A 12,476-nucleotide genomic window follows, 5' to 3' on the forward strand; every position below is an offset into this window, starting at 1 on the left:
ATCATAATAAATATATAAACATTTTTTTTTTTTTTAGATATATCAATATTTAAATAAATAATATTAAAAAATTAAAAACAAAAAATACTTTTATTTTTTATAAATAAAAATATATCTAAAAAAATATTAAAAAAAAAAAATGAATAATAACTCGAACAATACATAAAACGATAAATTAATAGAAAATAACAATTTAATAGAAAACAATAATTAAAATGGAATTAATAATCATCATTAAATATAAAGAGCACATAACATTTAATAAAAATTAATGCATTAGGGAAATTGGTTAAAATTATCCACAATAACATATAAAAATGAGAACGGATAGACAATTCCAGATTGGGAAACAGTAGAGAGAACAACTAGAAAACCTGGATAATTAATTGATGGGGTAGAAGTCATTCCAATAGTAAGATATAAAAATAAGTAAAATAAAATACTTCTTATAGCAAATTTCAGACCTCCTGTAAATGGATACGTTATTGAGTTTCCAGCAGGATTATTAGATAGTAATAATTTATTTGAAAATGCAATTAGAGAATTGAAAGAAGAAACTGGATATATAGCTGAAGAAGTAAAAATGTTAGGTTTTTCTCCTCCTTAATATACAGATCCTTGGAAAAGTAACGAATGTGGATAAATTGTGTGGGCATTTATTGATGGAGATAGGGAAGAAAATTAAAATCCAAAATAAGAGTTGGAAAAGGAAGAAAATATTCACCCTTTTTTAGTTGATTTAGATGAAAATATTATCAAGAATATTTAAAATATTATGGAAACTAAAAATTATCTTATTGAACAGAAAATTTATATGTTTTTACTTGGATTGTAATTTAAATCACTAATTATTTGAATATTATAATTATTTTAAATAAAGTATTTTTAATAATAAATCAATTAAATAATAATTATTTTATAAATAAAATTAAAATCTTAATTATTAAATTATTTATTATTAATTATTAATGTGTTTCAAATAAAATAAATTTTAAATAAAATATATTTTTTTATATAAAAAAAAATATATTAAATATATTTATATTATATATTTTTAAATTAATTTTTATAAACTAATTATATTATTTAGACAAAAAATTTATTAAAAAATGTAGAAAAATTTATTAGTTTTTATATATATTATTATTTTTATTTTATATCTAAATATAAAATATTATATAAATACATGAATAAATTTAATATATTGTGGATTTATTATTATTAAAAGAAAAATAGAATATTTATATAATATATTACAAATATAAAAAATATTATAATATATTATTTATTTAATATATTTTTATTGTAAAAAATAATTTATTATATTTACTATTATCATTATTTTTATTATTATTATTATTATTATTATTATTATTATTATTATATTATTATTATATTTTTATATTTTTATTAATCTTTTTTAATTTTTTTTATCAAGTTTTATATAATTTTATATAAAAACTATTTTTTTTTTATATTAAAAATAATTTAATTTAATTTCATCTTTTTTTATTTTATTAATTTTTGTACTTTTTTTTTCCTTTTATTATATTATATTAATATTTTAATTTTATAACGTTTTTATTTTTTTATTTTAAAAAATTATTTTATTTTTAATTAATTATTTTTCATTTTTATTTTTATAATTAAATATTTTTTTATTTTTTTATCCTTATTAAATCAAATTATATATATATTTTTTTTTTTAAATATATTTTTAATTATTTATATTAAAATAAATATCTTTATAAGATTTATATTTATCTATTCTGAATTTTTAATTTTCTTCTTTTATTGTTTTAGTAATAATGTTTTTTTAAGCCTTTTATTTTTTATGCATTAAAATAATTTTTTAGATAATATTTACTTTTTATTAGCAATATCTTGTTTTAAACTTTTAGAATTATTTATTCTGTTTGTATTATAATTATTAATTATAATTATTTTATATATATAGATATATTTATATATATATATATATATATATATATATATATATATATATATTTATTTAAAATATATTATTATATTAATATTTATAGTTTTTATTAATTTTTTTATATTATATCTAAAATATCAATAATATAATATACATAAATTTAAAAATAAATATTTAATATAAAAGTCTATTTAATTTAATATTAATAATAAATTTAAAACAATTGAAAATAATTTAACACTTTATTATTAAAAATAGAATATTTATTTTTATTTTTTTTATAAATAAAAAAATATATATTTTTTTATAAATAATAAATAAATATGATATTATATAAGAAATTTTTTTACAAAAAATTAAAAAAAAAAAAAAATAATCATTTTTATTTTTAAATATTTTTTTAACTAATAAAGTTTAATTAAGTCAAAACCTATGAAATTTTTTCATATACAATATTAGCATTTATTCCAAAATCATTAGCCAAAACTTTAATTTGCGAACTATCCTTATTAAGATGTTTAATATGTCTTGTATATTCCATATAATTAGAAGTTTTAAACCATTTTTCGCAATTAGGTAGTACTAATATCATTGCATCGCAAACTCTTTCTAATTATTGAATCCCTGCGCCTTAATATTCCAAAGGAAGTTAAGCTTATTTAGTCCAGTCTAGACTAATTTTTAATAGCTCTTATATATTTATATTGTTAGAAATATTTATTTCTGTATTTTAATTAATTAAAGGATGCTTTAATAATTTTTGCAATGAACTTCTTTTTGAATAATTAAATTAGAGAGTATTACACAAAAAACTAATATAGTTTGCAGAAAATCGATCTTTATTTATTAAATTATTTATTGTTAAATTATTTTATGTTTATATATTTATATTTTGTTTTTAGTTTATTATTTAATATATAATATTTTCAGAATGAATTAGACAACATACGTCTTTATATGTTGGATTTTCTTTGTTTTGATCTTCTAATAAGATGTAAATACCTTCAATTATTAAATTCAAATTCTCAAGTGTATTCAATGAACCTACTCCACATATTAATATTAGTAAACCTAATTAAAATATATCATCAGCTTATTAAATTTATTATTTTAACGGAAGATTATTTTATAAAAGTTATTATTGATTTTTAAAAATATTTGGATTTATTAAGCAATCGTAAAGACTTTCAAATATATATATATTTATATAAATATAAATATATACATATATATATAAATATATATACAAATATATTTTTATTTGTATTTAAATATTTGATATTCATGAATTTTTATATAATTTTTTTTTTAAAAAAAAACCTTAATACTTTATCTTAATTGTATTTTACATTTATATTGCTAAAAAAACTACTTTATTAGCAATTTCTATAAGAAATTCCTAAAGAAAGCTTATATTTATAAATATAATTTTTTTGTTTTATTTTTAATTTAAAAAATAATAAAAAATACAAATATAAGAAATAAAAATATATTTACTTTAATTTTTCCATCTTACTTGAATAATATTTAAGAAGGTGACAAACACCCAAAACAATGACTTGATTAAGAATGAATTTTATCAAGAGCTTCAATAATTTAAGGAAGCATTATTTTAATAACATTCTCAGGTAAAGTTCCCACATTTTCTAATAAATTCTATTTTTATATATAAATTATATTTATTTTTTTCATAAATATTAAAAATATATATATATATATATACTTATAAACTTCCCCCAGCTAATAATTCAGTTAAAAAAGATACACATCCTTCAGGAGTATTCCAAAAAGTAGCATAAAGCTTTGCATGCAAACCAGTAGAATGTAGTTTATTTTACCAAAAAATAGTCCAATCTTTTAAATTTTTTCTTACTTCTTTATTACATACTGGCTGTTCTTTTAATGCGTATAATTTCAGTGTTGGTGCATGGAGCATTTTTTTTACAGTTCCGGAATCATTTGAATATCTCATAATTCCGATTGTAATCATTTCTTGTAATTATATTTTCGATTGTATAATTAAGTTGTTTTTTATTTATATTTATTGTTGCTATTGTGGAACTTCTAGTGATAATTTATTCATATTTATTATATAATTTTTTAATGGATTTAATGGGTTATTTAATTTCTTTTATTATAAAGGTTCTAAAAGATTCTATACTTGCTTATATTCTTGGTGTTCAATCATATTATCAAGGTTTTTGGCGGCTTAGTCTTCAATGTTGCTTTTGATTATTTTTGTATTAAATGCTGATGGAAGTTTGTTAGAATTTATTTTTGGAATGCATTTTTTTAAGGTTTGGCGTAGTTCTTCTTCTTGTTTTTACTTTATTTAGTCTTGCTCATCATTTATTAATATATTTTTATATTAGTCTATGCTTGTTTTCTTATGGTTTAATATGCTTCTTAATTATTTTTTATAATATATATATATATTTATTTTTTTATTTTACTTTTCTTCCATTTTATTTAAATATTAATTTTTTTTTTTAAATTTTTTAATTTTTTTTTTGTAGTTTTTTCATATGGTTTTTTTTTTTTTTTTTTTTTTTTTTTATTATTTTTAATGCTAAATAATTAAAATGGATTTTTTTAGGTTTATTGGTATTATAAATATAAAAAATTATTATAATTTATTTTAAATATAATATATATAAATAAAAATATTATTTTTATTGATAATTTAAAAGTTAAAATATTATTTTAGTTTTTATTATAATGAAGATTAAATATTTAATATTATATGTATTAATTTTATGATATTCTCTTTATATAAATTCAAATCATATTATTTTTTTACAAAATGTTTTATAATTTATAAAAAACTTTAGTAGTTATATAATTTTAAATTTAATATTTATAAAAAAATAATAGCATATTAAAAACATTATAAATATAAATTAATAAAAATTATATTTATATTTATTTTATAAATATTCAATTTGCCTTATAATTTAGTTTATGTATATTATAAAATTATAAATTAAAATATATAATTCTTTTAAAATAATATATTTGAAAAGTTATAATATATTAATCAAAATATTTTTAAAATTTATCATATAAAAAATATTAGTATATTAATTTTTCCATAAATATATAAACTTTATAAGCTTTTAAAGTATATAATATAATAAGAAACTTATTTAATAATTAATATCAAAAATATAATTTATATCAAAAATAACCTTTAAGTTTATCTTAAGTTAAATAAAACATTAATGTATTTATATTTTAATTATTATTATTGTTATTCTTTTATTTAAAAAAAAGTATTTATTGTTATTAGCTTTTTATTATTTAATAATAATAATTATTTTTTATATTTTATTATTATTATAGTTAACAAAAGAGAATATAAATATTTAAATTATTTTTTTAACTAAAACTATTGATTTTCTATATTTTTTTATAGATGTAATTATATTATTATGTTTTTTATACAAAAATAATATATCTTTTTTATTTTTATAATATTCATACCCTATTTTTAGATGTGTTTATTTTTTTCTTTTTATATATATTCATCAAACCGTATTAAAATATTTTAAATTATCAAGGTTAAATCAGATAGCTTTAAATTCATTAACACCACTAATTTTGGGAAACCATTTAATATTATTACTGTTAATTTTTAAAATAAATTATAAACTATTTAAATAATATCGTGCTTTTTTATTTGATGATGAATAAAATTCTTATACTAATTTATTACTTAATATAAAACTTTATAAATATTGTATTAATTTATGTAGTTTAAATTTTTTTACAAACTACAATAATATAACTTTTTAGAAATTATTGTTTATTTAATTTTATTTCATTACATAATAAATGTATTTATGTATAATAATTTATAAATAAAAAATAAATTTATTCATTTATTAATTTATTTATATTTATTTTATTAATTAAATTATAAATATTTAACTTATATATATATATATATCATATATAGAAATATTATTTTAAGTATACTTGCTTTTAATGAATTTTTGTTTGTTTGTTTACTTTTCTAATTAAAGTTTATAATAATTTTAAAATAAATATATAAAAAGTTAAATAAACATTTTATTAGTAAACATAATAAATAAAAATATTTATTAAAGGTCTTTAGAAATAAAAATAAATAGTCCTTTTTCATAATATTAAAATTTATAATATGGAATTAATTGATATAGATTATAATCATCAGCTTTTTATCGTAAAAATAAATAAGTATTGTTAATATTTAGTCAATATAGAAAATTTATCTTTTAGTGATAATAATTAATATTTTCCCTATTTAATATGAAATCTATATTTAATAATAAAATTAAAGTTTATTTTTTTGTTAAAATAAATATAAAATAATAATTATTTCTTATTAAATAAAAATATTTTTCATGATTGTTATGAAAAAACTACTATTTTTTTATAAAAATAATAATAATTAGTTTTATTATTTAATTGTATAAAATTTGATAAGATAAAATAAATTATAAATAAAATAAAATAATAAAAAATAAATATATTAATTATTATACTTAAGTTATAAAAGAAATAGTATATAAAATAAAAAGAGGAAACAAATTTTTTTGGATGAATTTCTTTGAATTTTTTTTTTTTTTAAAAAAAAAAAAGAAATTTCTTACATTATTATTTTCTAGAAAATGTTTTTTTTTTTTAATCATAAGATTTAAAAAATTATATTTTATAAAAATGTTATATTTATAATTTTAAGTAAAATAACAAAAAAAAATTATACTAAAATATATTTGAAAATATTCCTGATATTTATGATTTTAAAGAACATAAAAAAAGTCAAGAAAATTATAAAAATATTTTAGAAATTTAAGCCATATTAAAAGAATAAAATAATAATTTATTATAAAATTTATTTATTTAAAATTAAGAATATTTTTTTTAAATTTGGACTTTTTAATAATTATGTATAAACACTTATGATTAAAAATGAGTTTCTTTTAAATTTTATTAAAAATAATAATATTAATTATTATGTTTGTAGAGGAAGAAAAAGTTAATTGGTTTAAATATTTCAATTAGAAAAAAAGTTAATTTTAGTCATTTTTTTGGTTAATATTTACTAAATATATTACATAAACATACATATATTTAAATATTTAATAGAAAAATAAATTTAGCTTTCTATAAATTTATGTTTTTTTATTTATTTAAAATGAAACTATATAGAAATAATTGATTAATAAAAAATTTAAATGAAAATTAAATGTTTATTAAAAATTACTTCTTAATAATAAGATAAACAAAACACATCCCCTTTATTTTAAATAACCTTTAGATTATATTTTAACCATAAAATTTATAATTCTTATATATTTTTTATAAATATAAATTTAATTATTAAATTAAATAGTCTTTGTTAATGATTTTAGTTAGCAATATAACAAAATATTAAATAAACTTATGAATCTTTTTAATTATTAGAAATAAACATTAAAATATTTATAAAATATTATGTCTATTAAAGTATATATTAATGTATTTAAATATCATATTTATAATAATTTATTGTTTATATGTAAATTATATTATCATATTATTTTTTATTATTGACTTTTTTAAAATAAAATATTAATTTAAATATTGCCCACTTTATATATTCTATTATAAAATATATATTATGCTTTTTTTACATTGATGGTTGTTTAAAACATATTTTTATATATTCGATATAATAAATGTGTCTAGAATAAAATATTTTTACAATTTATTTAATTTTATTTATATTATTATAAAAAAATAGAAGTTTAATTATGTATATTTTATTATTTATTTAATAATTATTATATTATTTTTTTTAAAAAAAACTATTTAATTTATGATTAGGTGAAAAAGCCAAATATTCAAAAAGATTAAAAATGAAAATAAGTAGAATAAATAATAAAAAATAGATAGAAAATAATAATGATTTATTTAATAAAATACAGTTTGTTTTTATTATTTTTAAATTTAGTATTGTATAATTATTATCAATAGCTTTTACTTAAAAAGTTTAATATTCTAAAAAATGTAATTATATTATTCAAACATTTTATAATGATTGTAAAACAAATTTATATTTAATTTTTGACCAATATTGTATATAATCAATTATTTTAAAAGTAAAATATAATAAAATTAGATTGTACTTAATAATAGATTTATTATTTGAAAAACTAAATTTTTATTTTTATTTTTTCAATAGATTTGGATAGATTTTGTTTTTTTCATATTATTGTTACTTTTTTATATATTTTGGAATATGAATTTGATTATGGTTTCTTCGTTTTTTATTTTTTTATTAGGAAATGTAGTTTCTTAAATTTTCATTTTTTTAAAAAAAGAAATATTAAATTGTTTATAAAATATATAAAATAATTCTATTTTACAAAAATTTAAAATAAATAAAAAATATATTAGAAGTTATTTATATATTTATTATATTTATTATTGAAGTAAAAAATTATTTAAATTTAATTCTCAATTTTCTATATAAAATAATGACTTTTTTTTGAATTAAAATATAATGAATTATTTTAACAATATATGTAACTTTAATAAAATAACTAATTAAAATTATTTAAAAAAAAAAAAAAATTATAATAAAAATATTTTTATAAGAAAAATTGGGAATATTTTTTTAAAAAAAATTAATATTCTAATTTAATATTATTTTTTGATTTTAAAAAAAATATATTTTGAATTTATTTATTGATTTAAAAAAAAAAAAAATTTAAAATTTTTAAAAATAAATGAAAATATATTTAAAAAAAAAATATATATTTTCTTTTTTATTTATTAAAAAAAAAAAAAAAAAATATATAAATACAAATAAATTATCAAATATTAGAAATCAAAAAAATATAAAACCAAATCAAAAAAAAATAGAATAATATATATATTAAAATAAAATTAAAGAATCATTATTATTAATATTAAAGATAATAATATTATTTTTTTTTAAATTAAAAAAAATGTATAGAAACTATAATATATTTTCAAAAAAAAAAAAAAAATAACAAACAAAACAAAGAAAATTTATATATATATATATATATAAAGGAAAAAAAAAAAAAAAAAAACTAAAAAAAAAATTAAACCAAAAAAAAATAATATATATATATAAAGAAACTATAATAGATAAAAAAAATAATTAAAGAAAAAATTAAAAAAAGGAAAAAAAAAACCAAAAAACATGTAAATTATTTCTAATAAGAACATTTAATAAATCTTTGATAAAACCAAAGAATAATTAGAGCTTCGAAATTAATTTTTAAATAGAATAAACCAAGACAACGAATAAAAATATTTGCAAGGACCTGAGCCTTAAAAGAAAATAATAAATTTTTCACAAACAACGCTTTCAAAGCTGTACCAATGTTAATAAAAAAGGGACTATTACTATCAAATACCTTAATTACTAAACCCAAACACATCCGGGGAGAGTTCTCCAAATGAATCCGAGGACGAATCTGGATAAGAAATGAATAAAAAAGGTCCTTAAATAATACTATTATCTGAGTTATTAGAATATTTAATAGACTCAAATTAAATATAAATTGATTAATAGGCTACAATATAAAGAACTTACAGAAGTGAAGGACCTTCAATAGAATGGAAAGGGTGTAAGGAGCTATTGTTTATTAATATAGATTATAAATATACTAAAAGGGAATTGAAGGAAAAGATGATTGAGAAATTTATTCAATTTTAATTTATAAAATTTGAGAAATTTCGTACTCTTTATTATTAAGGGAAATACTCGCTTTTGGTGAAGTTTAAAGATGAAGGAACTTCTGCTTAATTTATTTATTTTAATTTTAAATCGAAGCCTTTTTAGTTTAGGGAACTTTTCGGTGAACACGTTGATTTATTTAAAGTTGTTAATAATAAATTAAATGAACCTATTTTCTAAAATAATAATATATGGATTCCTGTTATTATTAGAAATCTGCCACTTTAATATGATAAATTTACACTTTCTTAGTATATTTAGAGTACTATTGGGGTACCATTTAAATACGTGGAAGAGCCTATTATTTTAAATGAAAAAAAACACTCATTAGTACTTTTGAATTCTATTGAAGCAGCTATTTAAGTTATTTCGTTTTTTGCTGAAAAAACCATAAAGGCAAATCTTCATCCGGCTTATTCGAAAAAAATGTGGTAAAATAAAGATTTAGGATCCATCTTTGATATTTTATATAATCCGGCTTATGATTAACCATATTATTGTTCGAATGAATATAAAAATAGCAATTATTAGAGCGAAACGTGTGAAAAATTATGCTTTGGAAAAGCTTTTATGGAAGATGTTATACTCATTCATAAATAATGGAAGGTTTAGAAGAAAGAAAAAGAAGAAAATCTAAAAAAATTAAGCTAAAGAAGCACTACTCCTGTTTATAATCATGAAAAAATACATGAAGATATTTATAATTAAGAAAAATTTCCTTTAAAAGAATAATAATTCTTCTCTGATGAAGAAATAAAAAAAAGTTTTGTTTTTTTTTTTTTATATATATATATATTTATTATTTAAAAATTAATTTTTTTTTTATTTTTAATAATAATTATAAAAATTATAGATGTGAAGTATATTAATAATAAAAATTTCTAAAAAGAAAAGAAAAATAATAGCTAAAAATCTTCAAAAACGGATTCTTAGTCTTCAAGTAGTAGTTTAAGTAGGGAAAACTCCAAAAATAGTGATAATTTAAAAACTTAGAGAAATTAAAGAAATTATAGTAATAATAATAATAATAATAATAATAATAATAATAATAATAATAAATAATATTTATATAATAATAAATATAATTATTAAAATAATAATAGATAATACTACAAAAGTACTTATTTCAAATAATCAAGAAGTAATTCTAGTAAAAAAGGAAATAATAATAATAATAATACTAATAAATACAAAACATATAATAAATAATTTCCATATTAATAACAAAGAAATAATAGAAATTATCCTCTAAATAATTAAAAAAATAAAAACAATAATAATAATAATATTAATAATAATTATTATCAAAGAAAAAATAATAATTAAAAATATTCTTCAGATGAAAGCCGATATAGAAGATCGAGATCTAGAGAATCAAAAATTAGTCAACTAAGTATTTCTCCTAAATAAAAGTAACCTAACTATATATCTGATGATGATAATAATAATAATAATAATAGATTTAAGAAAAATAATAATAATATCTATTTTTAAAGAAAAAGATATAACAATAATACTAATAATAGAGGAGGATCATCATCTCAATCATAAAAAAGAAATTATAATAAATCGCCAGTTTATCAATATAATAGAAATAATAATAATATAAATAATAATAATAATAATAATTATTAAAGAATTAATAAGGAAAGAAAAAATCATAATTATAATAAATATATAAATTGAATTTTTTAATTTTTATTTGTTCATTTTTTTAAAATATTTATAATATAAAATTTAAAAAAAAATATATTTTCTAAATTGAATATTTAATATTATTTTATTAATAAATACAAATTAAAATTTGGTATTCTACATAAATATTAATTTTTATGTTTTAAAAAAGAACAATTAATTAATATTCATATATCATTTTAATATAAATCTTAATAAATTATAAAATAAATTATTTAATATCATTATTTAAATAATTATAAAAATATTTATTTATTTATTTTTTGATTAAAATTAAAATAATATTAATGTTATAAATATATTTTTACTAAACTTTTATATAATATATTAATATTTATGATTTTAAATAATAGAAATTTTATTTAATACTAAATACAAAACATATTTATTATTATAAAAAATTTTAAAAAATATTCATTTTTATCTGAATAACATTAGAAAATAATTTTAAATATAAATTCATAAATTACATTTTTAATTATGAAAAAAATGATAGTAATAGTCATTATTTTAACTTTTTAAATGATTACTAAACTATATTTATGACTTTAAGTATACTTGGTATATTTTTATCGTTTTATTTTTAATTATAATCATTTTAACTATAGGAATTATTTTCTAATAAATTTTATATATATTATTTTAATATGATATTTTCTTGTTAAATTTCTTAATTTTATTTACAAAAACTAATACAAGACTTTAATATATGCATATGATTTTCTAATAAATAAAAATATTTTTATTTATAAGAATTATTATATTATAAATTATTATAATTTTTATTATTTTTATTATCATTATTATTATTTTAATTTTTTTTTATATCATCAATAATTAAATTTTAATATTTTAAATTATTTTCCAAGATAAAACACTATGAATTATTTAGGTTCTTATCATCATAATAATTTTAAAAATAAATATTTTCAATATTATTCTAATTCCTATCAATATTTAATTTTTAAGAACTTTGTTATGAAATAAAATTATTTAATTAATTATTTTGTTTTTCTAGATTCATTATTCTTTATAAATATAAAATTTCCTAACTTTTAAAATATTTAATTTATGCTTCATATTTATTTAGTTTAGTTTTAAAAA

General features: G+C 13.8%; 3 protein-coding genes across 3 annotated transcripts in view, besides 35 other annotated features; 2 read left to right on the plus strand and 1 right to left on the minus strand. All coding sequences in view use genetic code 6, as the record gives it.

The window, feature by feature from the left end:
* The window catches only part of IMG5_128880 (ubiquitin family protein, putative), a gene marked incomplete at its 5' end in the record, with an annotated part of 3,476 nt that extends 3,397 nt beyond the window's left edge, over positions 1-79 (plus strand). The window contains one exon of the mRNA XM_004032124.1: positions 1-79. This exon is cut by the window's left edge and continues 148 nt beyond it.
* Positions 80-164: 85 nt separating this feature from the next.
* Positions 165-212: a microsatellite.
* Positions 213-264: 52 nt separating this feature from the next.
* IMG5_128890 (nudix family protein, putative) lies at positions 265-856 on the plus strand (the record flags this gene model as incomplete). The annotated part of the gene is made up of 1 exon (XM_004032125.1): positions 265-856. The coding sequence occupies exon 1, from the start codon at positions 272-274 to the stop codon at positions 854-856; it is 585 nt and encodes a 194-aa protein (XP_004032173.1). The 5' UTR covers positions 265-271.
* Positions 857-936: 80 nt separating this feature from the next.
* Positions 937-970: a microsatellite.
* A 7-nt stretch (positions 971-977) lies between these two features.
* Positions 978-1,009: a microsatellite.
* Positions 1,010-1,269: 260 nt separating this feature from the next.
* Positions 1,270-1,396: a microsatellite.
* Positions 1,318-1,413: a microsatellite.
* A 173-nt stretch (positions 1,414-1,586) lies between these two features.
* Positions 1,587-1,635: a microsatellite.
* Positions 1,588-1,628: a microsatellite.
* Positions 1,602-1,668: a microsatellite.
* Positions 1,608-1,658: a microsatellite.
* Positions 1,669-1,920: 252 nt separating the features above from the next.
* Positions 1,921-1,945: a microsatellite.
* A 1-nt stretch (position 1,946) lies between these two features.
* Positions 1,947-2,007: a microsatellite.
* Positions 1,947-2,031: a microsatellite.
* Positions 1,958-2,033: a microsatellite.
* Positions 2,034-2,315: 282 nt separating this feature from the next.
* On the minus strand, positions 2,316-3,929 carry IMG5_128900 (protein kinase domain protein; the record flags this gene model as incomplete). The annotated part of the gene is made up of 3 exons (XM_004032126.1): positions 2,316-3,123; positions 3,309-3,595; positions 3,663-3,929. The coding sequence occupies 3 exons, from the start codon at positions 3,927-3,929 to the stop codon at positions 2,316-2,318; spliced, it is 1,362 nt and encodes a 453-aa protein (XP_004032174.1).
* Positions 3,129-3,181: a microsatellite.
* Positions 3,129-3,194: a microsatellite.
* Positions 3,131-3,185: a microsatellite.
* Positions 3,157-3,194: a microsatellite.
* Positions 3,392-3,431: a microsatellite.
* Positions 3,930-4,402: 473 nt separating the features above from the next.
* Positions 4,403-4,448: a microsatellite.
* Positions 4,416-4,460: a microsatellite.
* An 8-nt stretch (positions 4,461-4,468) lies between these two features.
* Positions 4,469-4,495: a microsatellite.
* Positions 4,496-5,088: 593 nt separating this feature from the next.
* Positions 5,089-5,125: a microsatellite.
* Positions 5,126-5,807: 682 nt separating this feature from the next.
* Positions 5,808-5,860: a microsatellite.
* Positions 5,820-5,867: a microsatellite.
* A 525-nt stretch (positions 5,868-6,392) lies between these two features.
* Positions 6,393-6,441: a microsatellite.
* Positions 6,442-6,801: 360 nt separating this feature from the next.
* Positions 6,802-6,831: a microsatellite.
* An 880-nt stretch (positions 6,832-7,711) lies between these two features.
* Positions 7,712-7,764: a microsatellite.
* Positions 7,765-8,602: 838 nt separating this feature from the next.
* Positions 8,603-8,684: a microsatellite.
* Positions 8,685-9,009: 325 nt separating this feature from the next.
* Positions 9,010-9,052: a microsatellite.
* Positions 9,053-10,690: 1,638 nt separating this feature from the next.
* Positions 10,691-10,786: a microsatellite.
* A 476-nt stretch (positions 10,787-11,262) lies between these two features.
* Positions 11,263-11,298: a microsatellite.
* Positions 11,271-11,306: a microsatellite.
* Positions 11,307-12,126: 820 nt separating this feature from the next.
* Positions 12,127-12,183: a microsatellite.
* Positions 12,142-12,226: a microsatellite.
* Positions 12,143-12,185: a microsatellite.
* Positions 12,227-12,476: the final 250 nt, after the last annotated feature.

This window comes from Ichthyophthirius multifiliis (assembly GCF_000220395.1).
Source record: "Ichthyophthirius multifiliis unplaced genomic scaffold scaff_1120509251013, whole genome shotgun sequence".
NCBI classification, from domain to species: Eukaryota; Ciliophora; class Oligohymenophorea; order Hymenostomatida; genus Ichthyophthirius; species Ichthyophthirius multifiliis.